This window comes from Caenorhabditis briggsae (genome assembly GCF_000004555.2).
Source record: "Caenorhabditis briggsae complete genome, chrII, whole genome shotgun sequence".
In the NCBI taxonomy this organism is placed as follows: domain Eukaryota; kingdom Metazoa; phylum Nematoda; class Chromadorea; order Rhabditida; family Rhabditidae; genus Caenorhabditis; species Caenorhabditis briggsae.
The window spans coordinates 14,570,715-14,592,392 of NC_013486.2; the positions used below are offsets into that span (position 1 = coordinate 14,570,715).

The 21,678-nt window shown below is 36.1% G+C and overlaps 6 protein-coding genes across 6 annotated transcripts; 3 read left to right on the top strand and 3 right to left on the bottom strand.

Annotated features, from left to right (window-relative positions):
- Nucleotides 1-53: 53 nt before the first annotated feature.
- Nucleotides 54-650, top strand: CBG24070 (the record flags this gene model as incomplete). The annotated part of the gene is made up of 1 exon (XM_002648016.1): nucleotides 54-650. A coding segment is annotated over one exon (597 nt), but the record flags the coding sequence as incomplete, so codon positions are not given.
- Nucleotides 651-2,545: 1,895 nt separating this feature from the next.
- On the bottom strand, nucleotides 2,546-3,313 carry CBG26681 (the record flags this gene model as incomplete). Its single annotated transcript, XM_045243054.1, has 3 exons — nucleotides 2,546-2,816; nucleotides 2,872-2,934; nucleotides 3,207-3,313. The coding sequence occupies 3 exons, from the start codon at nucleotides 3,311-3,313 to the stop codon at nucleotides 2,546-2,548; spliced, it is 441 nt and encodes a 146-aa protein (XP_045100829.1).
- A 5,988-nt stretch (nucleotides 3,314-9,301) lies between these two features.
- Nucleotides 9,302-11,245, bottom strand: CBG24071 (the record flags this gene model as incomplete). The annotated part of the gene is made up of 3 exons (XM_002648017.1): nucleotides 9,302-9,370; nucleotides 10,268-10,946; nucleotides 11,235-11,245. The coding sequence occupies 3 exons, from the start codon at nucleotides 11,243-11,245 to the stop codon at nucleotides 9,302-9,304; spliced, it is 759 nt and encodes a 252-aa protein (XP_002648063.1).
- Nucleotides 11,246-14,119: 2,874 nt separating this feature from the next.
- CBG26682 lies at nucleotides 14,120-15,083 on the bottom strand (the record flags this gene model as incomplete). The annotated part of the gene is made up of 3 exons (XM_045243055.1): nucleotides 14,120-14,211; nucleotides 14,267-14,863; nucleotides 14,912-15,083. 3 exons carry the CDS (start codon nucleotides 15,081-15,083, stop codon nucleotides 14,120-14,122), a joined length of 861 nt encoding a protein of 286 aa, XP_045100674.1.
- Nucleotides 15,084-16,738: 1,655 nt separating this feature from the next.
- On the top strand, nucleotides 16,739-18,103 carry CBG24074 (the record flags this gene model as incomplete). Its single annotated transcript, XM_045243056.1, has 4 exons — nucleotides 16,739-16,802; nucleotides 16,847-17,080; nucleotides 17,799-17,879; nucleotides 17,973-18,103. 4 exons carry the CDS (start codon nucleotides 16,739-16,741, stop codon nucleotides 18,101-18,103), a joined length of 510 nt encoding a protein of 169 aa, XP_045091246.1.
- Nucleotides 18,104-20,075: 1,972 nt separating this feature from the next.
- On the top strand, nucleotides 20,076-20,403 carry CBG24075 (the record flags this gene model as incomplete). The annotated part of the gene is made up of 3 exons (XM_002648019.1): nucleotides 20,076-20,132; nucleotides 20,177-20,247; nucleotides 20,295-20,403. The coding sequence occupies 3 exons, from the start codon at nucleotides 20,076-20,078 to the stop codon at nucleotides 20,401-20,403; spliced, it is 237 nt and encodes a 78-aa protein (XP_002648065.1).
- Between the last annotated feature and the right edge of the window lie 1,275 nt (nucleotides 20,404-21,678).

Here is a 21,678-nt window from a genome sequence, read left to right on the forward strand (position 1 = left end):
TCAGAATCTCAGAATCTCAAAATCTCATAGTCTCAGAATCTCAAAATCTCAGAGTCTCAGAATCTCAGAATCTCAAGAATCTCAGAATCTCAGAATCGCAGAATCTCAGAATCTCAGAATCTCAGAATCTCAGAATCTCAAAATCTCATAGTCTCAGAATCTCAAAATCTCAGAATCTCAGAATCTCAGAATCTCAAAATCTCATAGTCTCAGAATCTCAAAATCTCAGAGTCTCAGAATCTCAGAATCTCAAGAATCTCAGAATCTCAGAATCGCAGAATCTCAGAATCTCAAGAATCTCAGAATCTCAGAATCTCAGAATCTCAAAATCTCAGAATCTCAGAATCTCAAAATCTCAGAGTCTCAGAATCTCAGAATCCAAGAATCTCAGAATCTCAGAATCTCAAAATCTCAGAATCTCAGAATCTCAAAATCTCAGAGTCTCAGAATCTCAGAATCCAAGAATCTCAGAATCTCAGAATTTCAGAATCTTAGAATCTCAGAATTTCAGAATCTCAGAATCTCAGAATCTCAGAATCTCAAAATCTCAGAATCTCAAAATCTCAGAATCTCAGAATCTCAGAAAGAATACATGGTTCATGGCTAGAAAGTACGAGAAACTGTATGCATTTGAATCGAATTCTGGATAATTTCCAGAAATTTCCGCTGGAAGAGCTCCAAAACTCGGCCAGGGGCGCACCTCGATTAGACCCTGGAAACGTTCAAAAATTCAAAATTCCAGCGCATAAGCTAGCTCACCATAACCCTAAAATAATCCAGCACTTGTTTCACTTCTCTCGTCCCAGAATGGAAATAAACAATGAACCGTGTGGCTCCCTGAGCTCTCCATGCTTCCAAATACAGTAAGATATTTTGCCATTGGGTGTAATAATAAATCGGTTGGAGGCATACAGTAATCCCTTCTTCCGAAAATCTATGCTCAATTATTTTCAACTCCGAGGCTCACTTTTCGATGGCCCATGTGGATGACAATCTGGAAGCAATCAGTGGCCTAGAACCCCTAAATTTGAGGTTTCTAGGTCATGGCCTAATTTTTTTCGATTTTCAGGTCATGGTTTAATTTTTTGAGTTTCCTAGGCCATTACCTAATTTTTTGGATTTTCTAGGTCATGGCCTAATTTTTGGATTTTTTAGGCCATGACCTAATTTACGAATTTTCTAGGTCATGACCTAATTTTCAAATTTTCTAGGTTATGACCTAATTTACGAATTTTCTAGGCTATTACCTAATTTTTTGGAATTTCTTGGTCATGACCTATTTTTTGGATTTTTTCGGCCATGACCTAATTTTTGGATTTTTTAGGCCATGACCTATTATTTCTAGGTCATGACCTAATTTTTTTGATTTTCCTAGGCCATTACCTAATTTTTTGGATTTTCTATGTCATGGCCTAATATTTGGATTTTTTCGGCCATGACCTATTTTTTCTAGGTCATGACCTAATTTGTTGGATTTTCTAGGTTATGACCTAATTTACGAATTTTCTAGGCCATTACCTAATTTTTTGGAATTTCTAGGTCATGACCTAGATTTTCGAATTTTCTAGGCTATTACCTAATTTTTGGATTTTCTAGGTCATGACCTAATTTTTTGGATTTTTTAGGCCATGACCTATTTTTTCTAGGTCATGACCTAATTTGTTGGATTTTCTAGGTTATGTCCTAATTTACGAATTTTCTAGGTCATGACCTAATTTGTTGGATTTTCTAGGTTATGACCTAATTTACGAATTTTCTAGGCTATTACCTAATTTTTGGATTTTCTAGGTCATGACCTAATTTTTTGGATTTTTTAGGCCATGACCTATTTTTTCTAGATCATGACCTAATTTACGAATTTTCTAGGTCATTACCTAATTTTTTGGATTTTCTATGTCATGGCCTAATTTTTGGATTTTTTCGGCCATGACCTATTTTTTCTAGGTCATGACCTAATTTTTTGGATTTTTTAGGTCATGACCTAATTTTCGAATTTTCTAGGTCATGACCTAATTTTCGAATTTTCTAGGCTATTACCTAATTTTTGGATTTTCTAGGTCATGACCTAATTTTTTGGATTTTTTAGGCCATGACCTATTTTTTCTAGATCATGACCTAATTTACGAATTTTCTAGGTCATTACCTAATTTTTTGGATTTTCTATGTCATGTCCTAATTTTTGGATTTTTTCGGCCATGACCTATTTTTTCTAGGTCATGACCTAATTTTTTGGATTTTTAGGTCATGACCTAATTTTCGAATTTTCTAGGTCATGACCTAATTTTCGAATTTTCTAGGCTATTACCTAATTTTTGGGTTTTCTAGGTCATGACCTAATTTTTTGGATTTTCTATGTCATGGCCTAATTTTTGGATTTTTTCGGCCATGACCTATTTTTTCTAGGTCATGACCTAATTTTTTGGATTTTTTAGGTCATGACCTAATTTTCGAATTTTCTAGGTCATGACCTAATTTTCGAATTTTCTAGGTCATGACCTAATTTTCGAATTTTCTAGGCTATTACCTAATTTTTGGGTTTTCTAGGTCATGACCTAATTTTTTTGGATTTTCTATGCCACCAAACCTTTTCCAGTTCTCCAGAAGACGTCAAATTCGCAACAAAAGTGTTTGCCACATAAAAACATGGAGTTGCTGAAATTCCAGATGAATCCCGACAATTCGCTTTATGAGCGTCCCCAAAAATTTTCAGAACTTTTGGACTTCTGACTCCCTTCGAGAAGACGTCAACCTCCAAATATTGATTTTCTAGTAAACATCCAGCGAGGGTGAAGATTCGAAGACGTGGTGGAGAGGTTCTGGAAGATTCAAATTTCCCGCCAAGCCGAAAATTTGAAAAATTGAAGTTTTTACCTAAAATCCACATAAGCGTCTTTGTAGAAGGTGACTGGGAAGGAGGAGTTGATTGGTTCACTTCTGACAATGTGAAATTTTGAAAATTGGGTTTCTAGGCCAAGACTTAGAAAACTCAAAATTTGGAAAACTAGTTCGTGACCTAGCTAACTCAAAATCGTGGCCTAGAAACCCTAAAATTTGGAAAACCAGGCCATGACCTAGAAAACCATAACTTACCAAAACTAGGTCATGGCCTAGAAAATCCTCTTAGCGTGGCCTAGCTTCGCGAATTTTGAATTTTCTAAGCCATGGCCTAGTTTTCCATATTTTTGGCTTTCTAGCCCACTTCTCACTTTTCATCCAGGATCCGCAAATGGGGTGGAACTTGTGGCAGCTCGTAATTGACACATTTTGTGAAGGAGATGCGAAATGAAAGAATCAATAAAAGCAGAAAATTCATTTTTCTGGCTGGAAAAAATGGATCTGAAACTAACTAATATTTTCAGGTTTTTTTGAAGATTTAAAAATTTATACATGTGAAAACGTGGATTTGGGAATGTATGTGTTTTTTGGCCTTTTTCTTTTTTTCAGAGTTTTCGATTATTCTAAATTTTTGAAATTCTGAATTCTTGAAGTTTTGTTTTTCTGATCTCCCAAAAAGTATATTATTGTGATATTCACCCAATTTCATCTGATTTCACTCTGGCATATTTTACCCATAATTTTATGAGTTTATTTTCATTTTAGAAAAATGCCAAAAATTATATGTTTTACCCAGAAAATAATTATAAAAACCACCTAAAAAATGCCGAAAACATCATTTAAAATGACTCATTGTGAATTATTCCGAAAGTCTGAAACTCAGAAATTTTCGAATTTGCAAGATTCATAATTCTGAACCTTTGATATTTAGAAATTCAGAATTTCAGAAACTGTGCGATTCTGAGTTTCTGAGATTCTGGGATTTTGAGATTCTGAGATTCTGGGATTTTGAGATTCTGAGATTTTTTTTTTCTTAGAATCTGAGATTCTGAGGTTCTGAGATTCTGAGATTCTGAGAATCTTAGAATCTGAGATTCTGAGATTCCAAGATTCTGATATTCTGAGATTCTGAGATTCTGAGATTCTGTGATTCTGAGATTCTGTGATTCTGAGATTCTGAGATTCTGAGATTCTGAGATTCTGAGATTCTGAAATTCTGAGAATCCGAGATTCTGAAATTCTGAGATTCTGAGATTCTGAGATTCTGAGATTCTGAGATTCTGAGATTCTGAGATTCTGTGATTCTGAGATTCTGAGATTCTGAGATTCTGAGATTCTGAGATTCTGAGAATCCGAGATTCTGAAATTCTGAGATTCTGAGATTCTGAGATTCTGGAAAAATTCTGAAATGCTGAAATTCAAAATTTCAGAATATTCTGGGACATTTTTGATTACAAAAAAAGCGTATTCGTATAGAATTATACGTAATTTGTTAGCTCCCCAAATCTAGTCTTATTTCAATCGTCCTAATCCTCCAAATCCTTTCATTTTTTCCCTAATCTGGTCCATATTTTTTAGATTAAAGCGGATTCATACATTTTTTATGACGCAAGATAACATTTGAAAATGTTTTTTCTAGAAAAAAATGACTTGAAATATCAAAAATCGGATTTTCAGAATTTCTAAAATTTCAAAAATTTTGAATTTTCGAACTTCACAATTTTTGATTTTTGAACTCAATTCTCAATTTTCGAATTCCCTCTTTTTTGTTCAATAAAATCCTCAAAAAGAACGAAACATTTTTTTTTGGTAAATTGCGCACTTCTTCTTCTTCTTTTTCTTCTTTTTCGTTCTCTATTGAAAATTGAGCACTAGAGCGGAAGAGAAAAAAGAAGAAAAAGATAAAAAAGAGACCGTTTGGGAACTACAAAAAGTATCCGACGAATTTTTCTGAGAAAAGTTTCCAGGTTTCAATTTTGCGATGTTTTCCGATTTTCCATATTTTTAAAGTTTTTGAATGTTTTAATGCGATTCCACGAATTTTTCTGAATTTCTGAGCTTCTGAATTTTTGAATTTCTGAATTTCTGAATTTCTGAATTTCTGAATTTCTGAATTTCTGAATTTCTGAATTTCTGAATTTCTGAATTTCTGAATTTCTGAATTTCTGAATTTCTGAATTTCTGAATTTCTGAATTTCTGAATTTCTGAATTTCTGAATTTCTGAATTTCTGAATTTCTGAATTTCTGAATTTCTGAATTTCTGAATTTCTGAATTTCTGAATTTCTGAATTTCTGAATTTCTGAATTTCTGAATTTCTGAATTTCTGAATTTCTGAATTTCTGAATTTCTGAATTTCTGAATTTCTGAATTTCTGAATTTCTGAATTTAATTTCTGAATTTCTGAATTTCTGAATTTCTGAATTTCTGAATTTCTGAATTTCTGAATTTCTGAATTTCTGAATTTCTGAATTTCTGAATTTCTGAATTTCTGAATTTCTGAATTTCTGAATTTCTGAATTTCTGAATTTCTGAATTTCTGAATTTCTGAATTTCTGAATTTCTGAATTTCTGAATTTCTGAATTTCTGAATTTCTGAATTTCTGAATTTCTGAATTTCTGAATTTCTGAATTTCTGAATTTCTGAATTTCTGAATTTCTGAATTTCTGAATTTCTGAATTTCTGAATTTCTGAATTTCTGAATTTCTGAATTTCTGAATTTCTGAGTTCCAGATTCTCTCGATTTCTGTGTAGTTTGATTCAGAATTTCGAAAAATGAGAAGGCATGACTTCTCTAGAATTTCTCAGTAAAACAACAAATTGTTAACGCATTCTGATTTTCAGAAGACGTCAGTAGGAAATCAGGAATTTAAAACTACAAAAACTACAAAATTTTGAATACGGATCAGATGATTTTGAAAAATATTTTTGAAGAAAAAATTTGATCTTTTGAATTTTTGGAGATTTCGAAATTTCGAAAATCTAAAATTTTTAAAAAAATTTTCCTTTTTTACTCTGAAACCTATAATTTCCCCTTTTTTCGTCGCGCGATTTTCAAAAAAAAAAAGGCTCCGCCCACTTTTTTTCGGCTCGTGGGAGGATTATATACGTTTTGTACCAGTCGATTTCCGCCGCCTGTCGGCGGCTACAATCACACTCAAAGGAGGCCAGACATGAAAATTTTCAAAATTCTATTTTTCTGATATCTGACACAGTACAGTCAGAAAATAACAATGGACACCAAACCATAACTCCTTGTTACTGTACAAGCAAGAACGCGGCCGTTCTTCCAAGCGGCGCCGACTCCTCGTTTCATAATCGTCTTAGTGGCAGTAGACGACAAGCCCCCTGTGGTGTAGAGGTGAACGCGCTTGTCTGTCAGTCGCGCGTCGCGGGTTCGATTCTCATCTGTGGGTTTTCGTTTTTTTCTGCTTTCATGCGGCGAAATCCTAGAATGGCCGAATAACTAGAAAAACTCGGGAGTAATTGCCAAACAGTGAAGAAATCTAGTGTATATTGAAAAAAAAAATAAATGCTCGTCAAGTAGCGCGCATTGGTCGCAATCGCACGATTTTCCGTCAGAATACATGATCTCGCTCCAAGAAAACTCCGTAGACTTTCGTGTCTGGCCTCCTTTAAAACGTTCGAATCTCAAAACTTGAGGAAATAAAAGAAGAAGTTTTGATTGAATGTGAAAAATTGTTAACTTTCTGGTTTTTTCCTCCCGAATTTTCAAATTTTCCAATGTCGGTTTGCGCCCCTCCGGGCTAAACCTACTGGCCTCTGCTAACAATAACTTGCCACTCCAAAAAGAGATTTCAATACCTTTTCTAGCTCCAAAATCGGAAAATTCTAGACTTCGACATTCAGAGTTTCTGAAAACCTAAATTAGGAAACGCGGAATGCGGTAATTTCGGAGTTTATCAACTCGGAAATTAAGATATTCAGAATTTTGGGGCTCAATCTTCTGGCTTCCGCATACTGTATCTTACAATTCAATTTCAAAATTTCAGATTTTTCGAAGTCACAAAAATTCCTGAATATCTAATTTTCCAAATTTTCAAAGTTTCGAAACTACTTATGACTGAGATCTATAAGTTCTGAAATTCGGATTGAATGGTTTTCCGGTTTCTTAAAGTTCCAAATGTTTCGATATCTAAGTTTCAGAATTTTTGTATTTCCTGGTTTCCGAAAATTCCAAATTTCGAAAAATTTTTGAATTCAGTCGGTTTGCCTCCTGGCTCCCGCTTACATTGCGTTATCTTATAGTGAGGGCTTGTCAACTATTCGAAAATCTGACCGTCTGGAATTTGGAAAATTAGTATTAGGTTGTTCGAAAAGTAATGGGCGTTTAGTGCGAACTACTTCGACTTCCAGCTATCTTAGTTCCTGAAGAGGTCTTTGAGCATGTGTTGTTGGAAAGTGGTAGACGATGATGGAGAAAAGCCCCTTGATGAATCTTATCTTGTTTCAGTTCTGCATTAAAGGTGGGGGTACAGGAGATTTTTCGTAGTTTTTTTGTAGCTAGAGTATGCATTCTACCGTCACGGTGTACAACGCTCAATGTCACTCTGCGTACATCTGTCGTCCTCGCCTTTATGTATGCAATCGGGCGTCCGCTTTCTCTTTGCCCGCGTGGCTCAGTCGGTAGCGGCGCCGCACCCTCAATCATCGCCCTCATAAGTTCAACTCCTCGAGGGGCATCTTTGAACGGAATTTCGAGAACATTATTTTTTTCATGTCCCCCCACCTTTAATATTTCCGATTTCCGGGAATTCGAAAATTCCTAATTTCGCTTGATGAACGACTGGACAGCTCCCGCTTATAATGCCCATAATCATGCAAAAAAAGTACCAAATTAGATCACCTTTTTTGTCTTTTTTTAATAGTTTCTTTGCTCTCTGAAGTTCGAAAATTTGAGAAATTGAGAACCCGGAAATTTGGAAATTCAGAATATCTACGTTTCGAAATGAACAAAGTCTTCAGGAGTTCTTGGAACTTCGGAATATCAGAAGTTTATAGATTCACGAATTCGAAAATCATAATTTCCAAAAACTCAGAAACTCCGAAATTTGGAAACCTGAAAAGTTCTAAAATCAGAAATTCTGAAATGTTTTTTGCAAATTTGGTGAATAAGGAAAATCCAAAATTTAGAAATTCCAGAATTTGGAAATTCAGAAATTAAGTTATGAAATTCTTAAAAGTTGAAATCCTGAAAATTCGAGTGATCCAGAAAGCGCGATCTTATGTTTCCTCGTAATCTATTTTTTCCTGTTTCAGAATTTTTCCCTTTCAAATAATCAAAAACTCAGACTAAACTAACGTTTCCTCAAAATCACCTCTCTCCCAGAAATAGCGTGGATAAGAAAAAAATTTGGGCGGCTAAACGGGGATGACGTAAAAATTGTTTTAATAATTTTCTAAAAATTTGCTCCGTAGAAACAGAATAACGTCTCCAGAAGGCGTCAAACTCAAAATTTCGAAACATAAAATAGACGGGCATCATCTCGCTGCTATTTCGGGTCATCTGTGAAAATTTGGGAAAGTTTGGCCCATTCTGGACTTCGATAGGGCAGGTGACCCGGGAACACCGGACACACACACACACACAGAATTTGGTGATTATTAATAGTAAAGATCCCCCGTTTTGATAAAATCCAAAAATAAATACATTTTTATTTTTTTTTTAATGGGAATCACGAGTTTCAGAATGTCGTCAGAGTTCTTTCGGATTATCTGAAAAAGGCTGAAAATAATTTTTGGAAAAATTGAATTTCCGGCGGGAAATGGGATTTTTCGGAACATATTTTTGGTTATTGGAAAGTTAAGAAGTCTGGGAAATCGAGATTTTTCGAGTATTAGATTTTCGGGACTCCGGAATTTCGGAGCTTCCGAATCCGAAGATTTCGGAATTTCAGAATCATGGATCTTCCAAAATCCCGAAACTCCAAAAATCGAAAAAATCGAATTTTTTTTCTTCAAAAATATTTTTCAAAATCATCTGATCCGAATCCAAATTTTTGTAGTTTTTGTAGTTTGTCACAAGATTTCCTACTGACGTCTTCAAAATCAGTATCCGTGAACAATTTTTTGTTTTTCTCTGAAAATTTCTAGAAAGTCACGTCTTCTGATTTTTCTGAATCCTGCATTAAACTACACAGAAATTCAGAAGTTTAAAATCTCAGAATCTCAGAAGTTCAGAATCTCAGGATCTCAGAATCTCAGAATCTCAGAATCTCAGAATTCCAGAATCTCAGAATTCCAGAATCTCAGAATCTCAGAATCTCAGAAGCTCAGAATCTCAGAATCTCAAAATCTCAGAATCTCAGAATCTCAGAATCTCAGAAGCTCAGAATCTCAGAATCTCAGAATCTCAGAAGCTCAGAATCTCAGAATCTCAAATCTCAGAATCTCAAAATCTCAGAATCTCAAAATCTCACAATCAGAATCTCAGAATCTCAGAATCTCAGAATCTCAGAATCTCTGAATCTCTGAATCTCAGAATCTCAGACTCTCTGAATATGTCGATCATGATCTGGGAATTGTAGAATTTCGAGTTCTTGGATTTTAGATTTCAGAATCTTATATTAGAATCTGAGAATCTCAGAATCTCAGAATCTCAGAATCTCAGAATCTCAGAATCTCAGAATCTCAGAATCTCAGAATCTCAGAATCTCAGAATCTCAGAATCTCAGAATCTCAGAATCTCAGAATTACAGTATCTCATTTCTGAATTTCTGATTTTCTGAATTCCAGAAATTCAAAAAAAAAAAGAATTCCAGAAATTCAAAACACTCTTTGGTCTTTTTTTCTATTTCTGTTTCCTCCAAAATGATTTATATTTCATGATATAAATAAGAAAGGGAGAGAGAGAAAGCGGAAATTAAGAAAGCCACAAAAACATTTTCATTTTGATTAAATTTTACGTTTCCCCCTCTCTTTTTTCCCTTCTTTTTGCTTTTTTTTGTTCTTCTTCTTTTCCTTCTTCTTATTCTTTTATCCCCGTAAGACCAGAATGGATTTTTTGAGATTCTGAAATTCCCGGATTCTGGGATTCAGAAATTCAGATTCTCATTCTTCATCCAAATCTCAAAATTTCCAAATTCCAAAAATCAAATTTTGATCTTGAGAAACATAAAAATCATCAGATCCAAAACCACACATTTCGTAGTTTTTGTCACAAGATTCTGATTCGTAATAACGTCTTCAGAATAAGAATTCGTGAACAATTTTCCGTTGTTTTCTGACAAATTACTAGAAATTAAGAGTCTTTTTGTCAAGATGAGAGATTCCAAGTAATCTCCCGGTCGTCAACTTGAATCAGGCGCATGGTCGATGTGAAAGAGTCTCGAAACTCGAGAAATTTGGAGATGTCACCCGAGAAGGTGGGGATTTTCATTTGAGGGACAGCAAGACGAGATTGGTGACTAACCACAATGTTACGTCCTGATGATGGAATTGGTACGATTGGATCAGCGTTTGATCCCACGTTGATGATGAAGTCGGATTCGGCGTTGGTGGATTGATTGGTTTGGTTGAGGTTGGAAGTTGAGTTGGGCATTTCCATTTGCCCGCCATTGGTTGGTGGTTGAGTGATTGGTGTTTGAGTTGATGTGGCATCTCCGATGAAGTCGTCTGCGGCTTGCATCTGTGAGGTTTTTGTGGGATCCAGAAGTTCCAATTGTTTGAGTCCAAATTTGTAAATTGGTCGGAGTTTCTCAAGTTGCTCGAGAGCAGTAGTGAGGGAATCTTTATAATTATATTTGAGATTCTGAGATTCTGAGATTCTGAGATTCTGAGATTCTGAGATTCTGGGATTCTGTGTTTCTGAGATTCTGAGATTCTGAGATTCTGAGATTCTGAGATTCTGAGATTCTGAGATTCTGAGATTCTGAGATTCTGAGATTCTGAGATTCTGAGATTCTGAGTTTCTGAGTTTCTGAGATTCTGAGATTCTGAGATTCTGAGATTCTGAGATTCTGAGATTCTGAGATACTGAGATTCTGAGATTCTGAGTTTCTGAGTTTCTGAGATTCTGAGTTTCTGAGTTTCTGAGATTCTGAGATTCTGAAAAATCCAAACAATTCAAAAGTCTCAAAAATTCTGAAATTCTGAAATTTCAGAACTTTTCAAATTTTCAGATTTTCAGATTTCCAGTTTTATTTTTTGGACTTTCAAAAAATCAAAAATCAAAAATTCTGATGATTCAGTCATATATGTATTCAGAAACCAATTTTTTTCACCTGTTCTTAAAATTTTTTTTATTTTAGAAAAAAAAAATTTCAAATTATTTTTTCAATATTCCAGTGGAATTCAATTTTAGGCCACTTTCAAGGATATTTGGACTATTTGAAGTGTTTTTAGTCGATTTTCAGCATATTTTCAGCCGTTTCATCCACTTCCAGACCATTTTTTCGAATTTTTGAACTCATTAAAAATTCAAAAATCTCAAATTTCAGACTCCACCAAAATTTTTCAGCCCTCGTGACTTTTCTGAAAATTCCAAAATTCTATTTTCTCCCATCAACAATCCTCTACATCATCAGATTCTTCATTCTCACATGATAATAGTGGGCGTGGGAAAATAGGCTCCGCCCCTTTTTGCATGGGATTAGTGGAGCATAATGTATACACATGAATAACCTTTACTTGAATAATAATGATGACATAAAAGTGGGCGGAGCCTAGTTTTTCATTTTCTAAAAAGTATAAAAAGAGAGCCTCTTTCAGTAATCTTCGTTTCATGTTTTTGACTGGACTTTTCTATTTTTTCAATAATCCTCTCGATTTACGTAAATTCTGAAACTAATCTCAATGTTTTTCGGATTACTGTAGCTTCAAAAATAGTGTTTTTCAGAAATGATGACTTCTGAGGTTCCAGATGATTCGAAGAGCATTTTGAAGGGACAATATGAGGATGAGCAGAAGTTGAACAATTTTCGAGACCGAACTTATTACAAGTTGAGCCAGAAAGGCATACGGTAGGTAGTTGGGTTTTTGGGTTACTGTAGTTTTTTGAATTTATGAATTTTTCTGAGATTCTGAGACTCTGAGATTCTGAGATTCTGAGATTCTGAGATTCTGAGATTCTGAGATTCTGAGATTCTGAGATTCTGAGATTCTGAGATTCTGAGATTCTGAGATTCTAAGATTCTGAGATTCTGAGATTCTGAGATTCTGAGAATCTGAGATTCTGAGATTTTGAGATTCTGAGATTCTGAGATTCTGAGATTCTGAGATTCTGAGATTCTGAGATTCTGAGATTCTGAGATTCTGAGATTCTGAGATTCTGAGTTTCTGAGTTTCTGAGATTCTGAGATTCAGTAATTCTGAGATTCTGAGATTCTGAGATTCTGAGATTCTGAGATTCTGAGATTCTGAGTTTCTGAGTTTCTGAGATTCTGAGATTCTGAGATTCTGAGATTCTGAGATTCTGAGATTCTGAGATTCTGAGATTCTGAGATTCTGAGATTCTGAGATTCTGAGATTCTGAGATTCTGAGATTCGGAAATTCTAAAATTCTAAAATTCCCAAAATCCCAAAAAAACCAGAATTCCAAAAAATCCCAAAAATTCTATAGAAATCAAAGAATCTCAAAAAACACAAAAGATTCAAAAATTTCTGAAATTCTCAATTTTCAACAATTTTTTGAAGAATCCCGAATATTCCAAAACTGTCAAAAATCAAAAAATCCCGAAAAACTCCCTAAAATTCCAAAAAATTCAGAATTTCAGAGTTTTAGAACTTTAGGATTCTATTATTTCAAAATTTTCACATTTCTGAAATTCAAAAATTCAAAAACTTCTAAAAATTCAATAATTCTGAAATTCTGAAAAAATCTCAAATCCTAAACTTCCAGATCATGATCGACATGCTCCCCCTAAAGAAGCCGGTCCCCAAGAAACCGTCTCCAAAGTCTCCAACCATGAAATCGCCAGCGGCAATTTCTCCAATCGAAATCAAATCTCCAACAATTCAAATCCCAAAAATCGTCAAAGCGAAAAAAGAAATCAGAAAGTACGCTCCAATGATGGCTCAGTGCTTGAAGATCTACAAATCCGCGAGTTTGGGATAAGTCGAAAATGCTGGATCATTTTTTTTCAATTTTTAATATGTATACTCTTACTGATCTCTTGTTAATATTTGCTGATCGTTTCTCGCTGATCTTATTTTGCATTATCTTTTATTTCAAATTCCTGAAAAAAAGGCTGACAGGAATATTTTTATTTAATTAATCGAACAATAAATAAAGGAATCGGGAAATATTATATGATTAACCGAGACTAGTTGATGTAAAGAAAGCAAAAAACCGTTTTAATATGAACTTTTGGAGATTTGACAGGCTTAAAAACGAAAAAAAAACCTAAACACCACAAAGGGGATCGAACCCTCGGGAGCCCGCTCCAAAAGCGGAGCGCTACCGGGTACACCACGGACTGAACATCTTGCATAAGCCGCGGGAGGCGGATATAAAGGGGGAAGGTGGTGGATTTTTTACGGGAGGGGGGGGGGGGGAATTTCCCAGGGAATAAATTTAAAAAAGAAAATTTTGGACAATTTGACAATGAATTTAAAAAGATATAATAAAAAAATCAATATTTCTAAGGTATAGAATAGATTACTAGATACAATTTACTAGCTTAATTCAATCTAGGAATAGAATCTAGGGATAGTTCCTAATAATCATGGGGGAAAACAAACGTTTTGAGAGATCAGAAATAAAGGAAGCTTATAGGCAACTAGGGTCATTAAAATGGGCAAATAGGCAAAATAGTCTATCCAAAAAACATACAAAAATTGTTTTAATTATGAAATAGACACAATTTCCTACAATTCTGTCTAGAAATCACATTTCTAGCGCGTCTAGGAACCGAGATAGAGCCGCTTCAAGTTTAGGAGGCTAGAGACGCAGACGACAAGACACGCTGCGTCTCTAACCTCCGGAAACTTCAAATTACCGTATCTCAAGTTCTAGATAAGCTAGGAAATTGGTTTTCGGAGAGAATTGAATGTCTTGAAATAGACTTTCAGGTTGTTCACAGAACGGTATTGATTCAAAAATGTATACAATCTAAAACCGCAGCTCAAACAATGCGATTCTGTCCAAAAACCAATTTCATAGCTCATCTGGAACTCGAGATACGGTCATTTGAAGTTTCCGAGGTTAGAGACGCAGCGTGTCTCGTCGTCTGCGTCTCCAGCCCTCTGAATTTGGAGCGGCTTTATCTCGGTTCCAATTTTGAAGTTTCGTTTTTTCAGGATCAAAATCTACTCAAATCTAATCTTACTCCAGGAGCTCACACAAACCAGGGGGATCCGACTTCGGGGCTGGGTACATACCAAGGAACATCTTTTCGTCGCAGGAGAGGTCTGATTCTGAAATTTCAAAAAATAATAATTACTTCACATTTCTAGGTACTGTTTTACTTACCATCCTCCTGAAATTTGCGGATTTCGCGAATTTGCTTCTCTCCAAGATCTCCTACATACTTTTGCAACTTCTTGATTTTCTTGGATGCCTTGGAGAAGTCATGGGATCCCTTTTTCGGGTTTTTCTCGCATCTTGAAGTTCCAATGCTCTCTTTGAATCGAATTGGCGGTTGAATGGCCGTGTTCTTGGTCAAAGTGGTCTGGGACCCATTGAAGACGTCCGCATGTTCCTTTGGCGATACATTCAGTGGGATGTTATAGAACGACTGAGTGGATTTCATATTTGGATTTTTCGGGCTTCCTGAAGTTCCAATGGTCCATTTGAATCCAGTTTTTTGCACTACGGTGTTCTTGGAGGAATTTGCCACTTGTATGGGCTTGCAGGACTTGGCTGGATGGCTCATCGGCTTCTTGGATCCTTCGAACAACTTCACATTCATCTTTGGCCACCTTTTGGGCAAAGAATCGCAGAGAGAATGTATCGAGAGCAGACGACGACGTGGGCCAGATTTGTTGTTGTACCGATTGACCATGTCCAGGGCTTTTCTGGACGAGACATTTGGTCCAGCTGGAATGGAAGACTCGAGAGTCGAGGACTCTGCAAATTAGATGTTTAGGATCTTTAGAATGTCTAAACTCCGTCCACCTTTCTGGTTCTTGTTGCCATCAAGCATAGCGTTTTCGAAACGTTGTTTCTCGATGGGTCCATCTTGATTGATTTGACTTGGAAGACGGTGATGCTCCTTTTCGGAAGGCTCCTTGGGATTCAGATGTCGTTCAGCGTCTTCCTCCTTTTGCTGGATATTGTGAAACGGCATTTTTAAATTAATTTATTTTGATTCCAAGTTATCTGAAAAAAATTCTGTCAGACATGACCTCAAAACGGATAGAGAACCTTACATTGAGTTCATTTATCTCCGTTCCTTTGAAGGATAACAAAAAGTTGTCAACTGATAAAATATATCTCAAATTATCACAATTATTTTATCAGTTGACCATTTTTTGGTATCTCTCACAGGAGCCGAGAAAAATGAGCTCAAAATTGATGCAATCGAATAAAAATTTATTAAAGGCTTTTCAACTTTGATCCAGTTCATCTCGGATCCTGTAACAGATAACAAAAATGACAACTGATAAAATGTTTATAACGATACAGTGCGTCCAATAAGTCTAATTTCCTGGGGTTATTACACATTTGAAATCGAATTGCATTCACAGATTTTTGATAACTTTTCTAGTTTTAGCCAGACGGCCAAAATATAGGGGGTCCTAAACTTATTGGACGCACTGTATAATAAACATTTTATCAATTGACCATTTTCTGATATCTTTAACAGGAGCCGAGAGAAATGAGCTTAAAGTTGACGGAGTCAGGATGCACTTCTATTAAAGGGGTTTCAGGGTGTTCAGGGAGAAGGCGAGAGTGGTAATGCCGCCGAAAATACATTCAAAAGCGCATTGTCGGTACAGCAGAGAGAAAAAGAATTCAATTTTAGAATACGGTATTAAAATAGTATGCACTTATTCAAAAAACAGTTTTGCTATTTTGCAGCTGCATCCATGATGGACTCTCAACTGTATTCTAGGCAACAACGCGCATCTAGGATAATAATGGTTCGAATGTGTCGCAAAAAATCAATAAGAGAAGAACAGCACAGTCAGAACTGTCTAGAAAACCTGACTAGAGTATTCTTGTTCTCAATAGAACCCTCTACCGCTAACAACTGACCCGAGCGGGAAGAAAGTGACGCCAAAAGAGAGGAAGACGTTTCCTTAAATGCGCTCTAATGAGACACACAGGGGGCCCTCGCAACGCCTGTCCTCTCTCCGGCCAACGTGCCCAATGTAGGCAAAACAACACAGCCCATCTCACTTGTACAGGGAAAGAGACTGTGTGCCCTTGAGAGAGGCGAGGAGGTGATGGGGGGCAAATTGCTCATGATAACCCTAACTATTACTAGGTTGACCTAGATATACCCTTTCTACCCTTTGAGATGTTTTGATCCGTTTAGATCTTATCGATTTTGGTTCAAATTTGCGTTTTCTAGAATGTTCGATGCACCCTATATCGTACGACCTCATTTTTAGCTTTGCTTTCTTGCAGTATTGTTCTAGATTTGGGTTACTGTCCTTCTAGATTTCATCGCATTATATTCTAATTAGCGCTTTCTAGAATGATCGATGCATCATATATCGTGCGACCACACTCTTAGTTTTCTTCTCAAATCCCCCTTTCCGTATTGTTGAAGACTAGGCCCTTCTAGGCTCGATCAATTTGAGTTCAAATCTTCGCTGTCTAGAATGGTCGATGCACCATATACCGTACGACCTCATAATCGTTTTTTGAAACGTTTTCAGATTATTCAAACCGCCGTTTATCGAAGATCATTTTTTCAGAAACACAGTTTCTGCAGACGAGGGACCGAAAATTCCAAGGAATCGAAGAATCCAAAGAATCTAAAAGATCGAAACGATGAAACATCTGAAACCAGTCCAAGTGGCTGAAATCAGTTCAAGTGATGATAGCTGGAGGATGGGTAGGTTTTCAAATACGAGAAACTTTAAAATTCCAAGTTTTCAGATCTGATGAACGAAACAGCCAAGGTTGGTAGTTTGTACCCCAGACCATATTCAGATCCATTGGCTCTTCAGGCGATTTTAGAAGGGAACGAAGTCCACCATAACAAGGAGAATGAGGGAATGAAGCTTCGGAAGGCGATCATGGCTGGAGTCGATTCAACGCGGAAGAGAAGATCAGCTCAAAAAGATCAGGACCAAAATAAGCCAAACAAAGTTCAAAAAATAGGTCAGAAAAGTGAGTGAGAGGAACTAGTAATTTTTGAGTATATTGAGGTTCACAACTTGATTTTTTTGAGCGCATATATCTCAGTTCCTATCAGGAATGCTGAAAATGTATCAACTGATGAAATTTTTGTGATATGATGATAAACAATTTATCAGTTTACTGCTTTTTGATATCTCTCATAAAAACCGAGATAATTGAGCTCAAAGTTGAAGGAGGTCATTCTAATAGTGTGTCGACGGCAAGCTTGATTATTTCGGTTCGTATGAGAGATATCGAAGTGTGATCAACTGATAAAGTACGTATCATAATTCCACCAGCCTTTTATTAATTTACCGCTTTTCAATATCTCTAGTAGAAATTGAGATAAATGAGCTTGAAGTGGCCCAGTATCCAAGGGTACATCGAAAAAGGGTACATCGAGTATTAGGGTGCATCGAGTTCCAAGGGTACATTGGATTGTTCGGTACAGGTAGGTGGACAAAAAAAGTAAATCAATATTTTTATACATACTATTTTGATTTTTGCTCAAAATTATAGGCTTAGGCGGAAATGCCTTACAGTCTAAGATCCCATGTACCCTCAGAACCAATGTACCCTAAGAACTCGATGTACCCTCGATGTACCCTTTTTCGATGTACCCTTGGATCGTGGGCCGCTTGAAGTACGCATGGACTGGCGTTTTTGAACCGTGAAGAGCTGAATAAAATCCGAACAAAACTTTTTTCAGGTTCCAAGCTCGAGACTCCGACTCCGGAGAAAAAACTTGGCAGCTTATACCCGAAGCCTTATGCTGACCCACTAGAATTGAGCAAGATTTTGAACCACCAAAAACCATGGTTTTAATTTTATGTGAGTTTTAACGAAAAAAATATTTTTTTTTCTTCAATTTTTTCTGTTTTAGGGTCATCACAATTATCACAAAGTGGTCGTCACCAACTTATTCCTGCCATTCGTACTTTCCTGCCTATCGATGATCTACCTGCCTGCTCCAGTTTCCGTAACCGGAATCCATTATCAACAGCTCATGCTTGAATTTCTCCCATTTTTTGCCAGCATTCGTTTTGCCTACCCTTTTTCCTTCATTAGATTCTCCCTATCCCAGTAAGATAACTCTAGAAATCCCAGTAAAATTTCCCTCAAACAGTTTCGCGGTCCCTTTTCCCAATGCTCTCGTTTTCATATCATTTTCTAAAAACCTTGTGAAACTTCTCCTTTCTTCCCCGGTAATACCATTTTTTTTGTACCCAATTTCCTTTCCCCAAATAGTCAAAATCTTTAATTTTTTCTAGAAATCTTATAATTTTAATTGTTCCCACCTTTTGTAGTTTTCTAGCACCCAGATTACTACCCCTGTCAAAAAGTCCCCCTATTTTTTATATATTTAGTTTTTATAGGACTTTTCTTACCCAGTTTTTTTTTCTAGAATCGAGATTATTCCTTTCAAAAAAGGGTTCTAGATTTATCTAGACCCTCTCGTTCATTTTTTCGTCAATTTTAGTTTTTAATAGCTCTTTCCACCAGCGATTTTTGACTTTTTTAGGCTCTAATCATCTCGATTATTTCAATTGTTCCCCCGGTCCCGTCCAAATTTTAGGGATCTAGAAATCAACTCCCGCACTTCAAACTAAACTCCTATTATGTTAAAGGTGGGGGGACAGGAGATTTTACGGGGGATTTTTGGGGCCAGAGTATGCATTCTACCGTGACGGTGTACAACGCTTAACGCCACTCTGCGTACAGCTGTCGTCCTCGCCTTTATGTATGCAATCGGGCGACCGCTTTCTCTTTGCCCGTGTAGCTCAGTCGGTAGCGGCGCCGCACCTTCAATCCTCGCCCCACACGTTCAACTCCTCGAGGGGCATATTTAAACGAAATTTCGAGAACATAATTTTTTTCATTTCCCCCATCTTTAATTACACCTATTTTTACTCTATAATCACTTCATTCACCTCCATTGTATGTTCAATCTTATTTTCCCCCGGTTAGATTCCCAAAACGTCCCATGGCTCTTCAAAACAATTCCCACCTTCCATCGGTTAGATTTCAAAGTTCCCCTTGTCTTTTTGAACATTGATAGCAAACATTTTCTGTTGAAAATTTCGCTTTTATTGTTTTTAAAGTGTCCCAATTAGGCCGCATTTTTTAAAAGATCACATCATCTAGAAATCGCTTGAAAATGCTCTAAAATTTTCTACATTTTACCCATTTCTAGATTCCAACAGTCTTAGATTTTTAATAGCCGTTTTCTTCCCCTAGAAATTAACCATTTTTAGGTTTTTTCAATTGTCCAAAGTACCCAGTTTATATTGGTTCCCGACTATTTCTGAAAAAATAAACTCGTGCTTTATCAGTTGAATATATTTAATGTAGGTATACGATATTAAAGGCACATGCACTGGTTTGAAGACAATTAGCGTCATTTCTTTCCTGGACTGGCGATGCGCCTTTAACTAGACTAGAGTAATAATGGTTCGAATATAGTGTGCTGTGTCGATTGTTGACAATCGACAAAAATCGACGAAAATCGTCAAAATCGGTGTCGATTTCGTCGACTCGATCAAAAATCGACATTCAAAAAGTCGACAAAAAATCGACTTTTCAAAAGTCGATGAAAGTGAAAATCGACAAAAGTCGATTTTTGTCGATTTTGAATCGACTCAAAATCGACAAGAATCGACAGAAAATCGACTTTTGTCGACTTTTGTCGACTTTATTGTCCGAGAGGACTACACGACCGGTGACCTAGAAACTGCCTGTGACCGGGGTATTTTTAATGAAAAACAGGCATTTTTCATCGAATTTTCCACTGAAAAACCGTATTTTTCTTGTTTTTTTTGAGTGTTTTGTTTTTTTTTCTGTTTCATTTACGACATTCTTGCTTTTTGCAGATGTATTCGTCACTTCTTCGAAAAAAAAAAGATTCTTCGAAAAACAAAATAACGAACAAACTGTGACCTGTAAACTGTGCGGAAGGAGCATAAAGTTCCATTCTTCGACCACAACGATGCATCAGCACTTAAACAGTCACCACGAGAAAGAAGTTGAAGAAATGGAAAGATCGGTAAGCAGAAAATTATATATTTTTTGTTAAATTCTTAATTTTAGATAGTACATAAAGATCAAGAGCCACGGCATCAAATAATTGGAAAAAATGATGCGAATGATGATCTGGCTATGTGAGTTGTATCCCGTTCTAAAAATGAACCACGCTTATCATTTTCAGAGCTATGTGTTCTTCGACTGTGCCTTTCCGCTTCCTCAAAAACAAACATTTTCGAGAGTTCTGCAGAAAGCTTATGCTGAACTTTGTTCTTCTTCTTCCCTTTTTTTAAATTTTGTCGCTTTGAATTTTCTTCTATTTTCATTGGCATCATATTTTGTACCCCCGTTGAAACTAAGTTTTACACTATTTGTTTTTTATCCATAAAAATAAAGTTGTTACTCTAAAATAAAGATGTTACAATGATTTCTTCAAAAAATTAGAAAAAAAAAACATTTCTCGAGGTGAAATTTTACTTTGAAGTCCGGAAAAGTCGATTTTTCGTCGACTTTCGTCGATTTTTTGTCGCTTTTGTCGATTTTTCTGTCGATTTTAAGTCGACGCAAAATCGACAAAAGTCGATTCTTGTCGATTTTCGTCGACGCAAAATCGACAAAAATCGACAACGAAAAGTTCGATTTTCATCGACAAATAGCCTTTTCGAATTTTTGAATGTCGACTGTGTCGATTTTCAAAGTCGACAAAAATCTTCGATTTTCGAGTCGACTCGGCACTCTATTCGAATATTAGGTTTACCGGAAAGTAACTATCCATTTTTTTATTCGTGATTATTGTAAGATTTTGGGAAAAATGAAATCGAGTTTCCAGCTCACTGAGCACATCTCATAGTGAGAGACAATGAGAAGGAGAGAGACGCAGAGAACTGGATTCCTCTTTGTCATAAGGGTTTCAAAAAATTTTGGAAGATTGGAAACTCTGGGAAGAGAAGGAAATGTGCTCTACCGAACAAGACGGAAGCAGTGCATACGAAAGGACTTAGTAGCGGTTCAAGTACCTCTTCTTGGGTGGTCCATTTTCTTTTTAATGATCATTACGGTAGATGAGAACATGAGGATGATGGGAGGTAGATAATTGAGTGTCGATTTGTGGGAATACGAGAACATTCTCTTGGTTTGGGATATAGGTATGGAATGAGCAATTTATGGTAATTATCAGTGTGTCTTTTAGACACGACTTCGAGAAATTTTTCGAGATGGATTCATTTTGACGCGGTGGCCTAACTTTTGCCAAATGGCCTGACATTTTGGAGTTTCTGGAATTCTAGAAATCACCTTTTTTCAAAAAATTTAGAATTTCGAAAATTCAGGAACGCTCAGAATTTTCGAAATTTGATTTTTGGATTTCCGAGATTTTTGAATGTTTTGAACTTTCAGAATTTTCGTAATTCTAGAAATTTCCAGATTTCTCAATTTTTGGAATTTGTTCGACAACTCCAATTTTTTTGCACAAGAATCATACATTTCTATTTTATCCGGATGGGATCATTTTTTTTTGCATCATGGGGGAATTTTGTAATTAGGGCAATTAATTAGGGGTAATTAAGTAT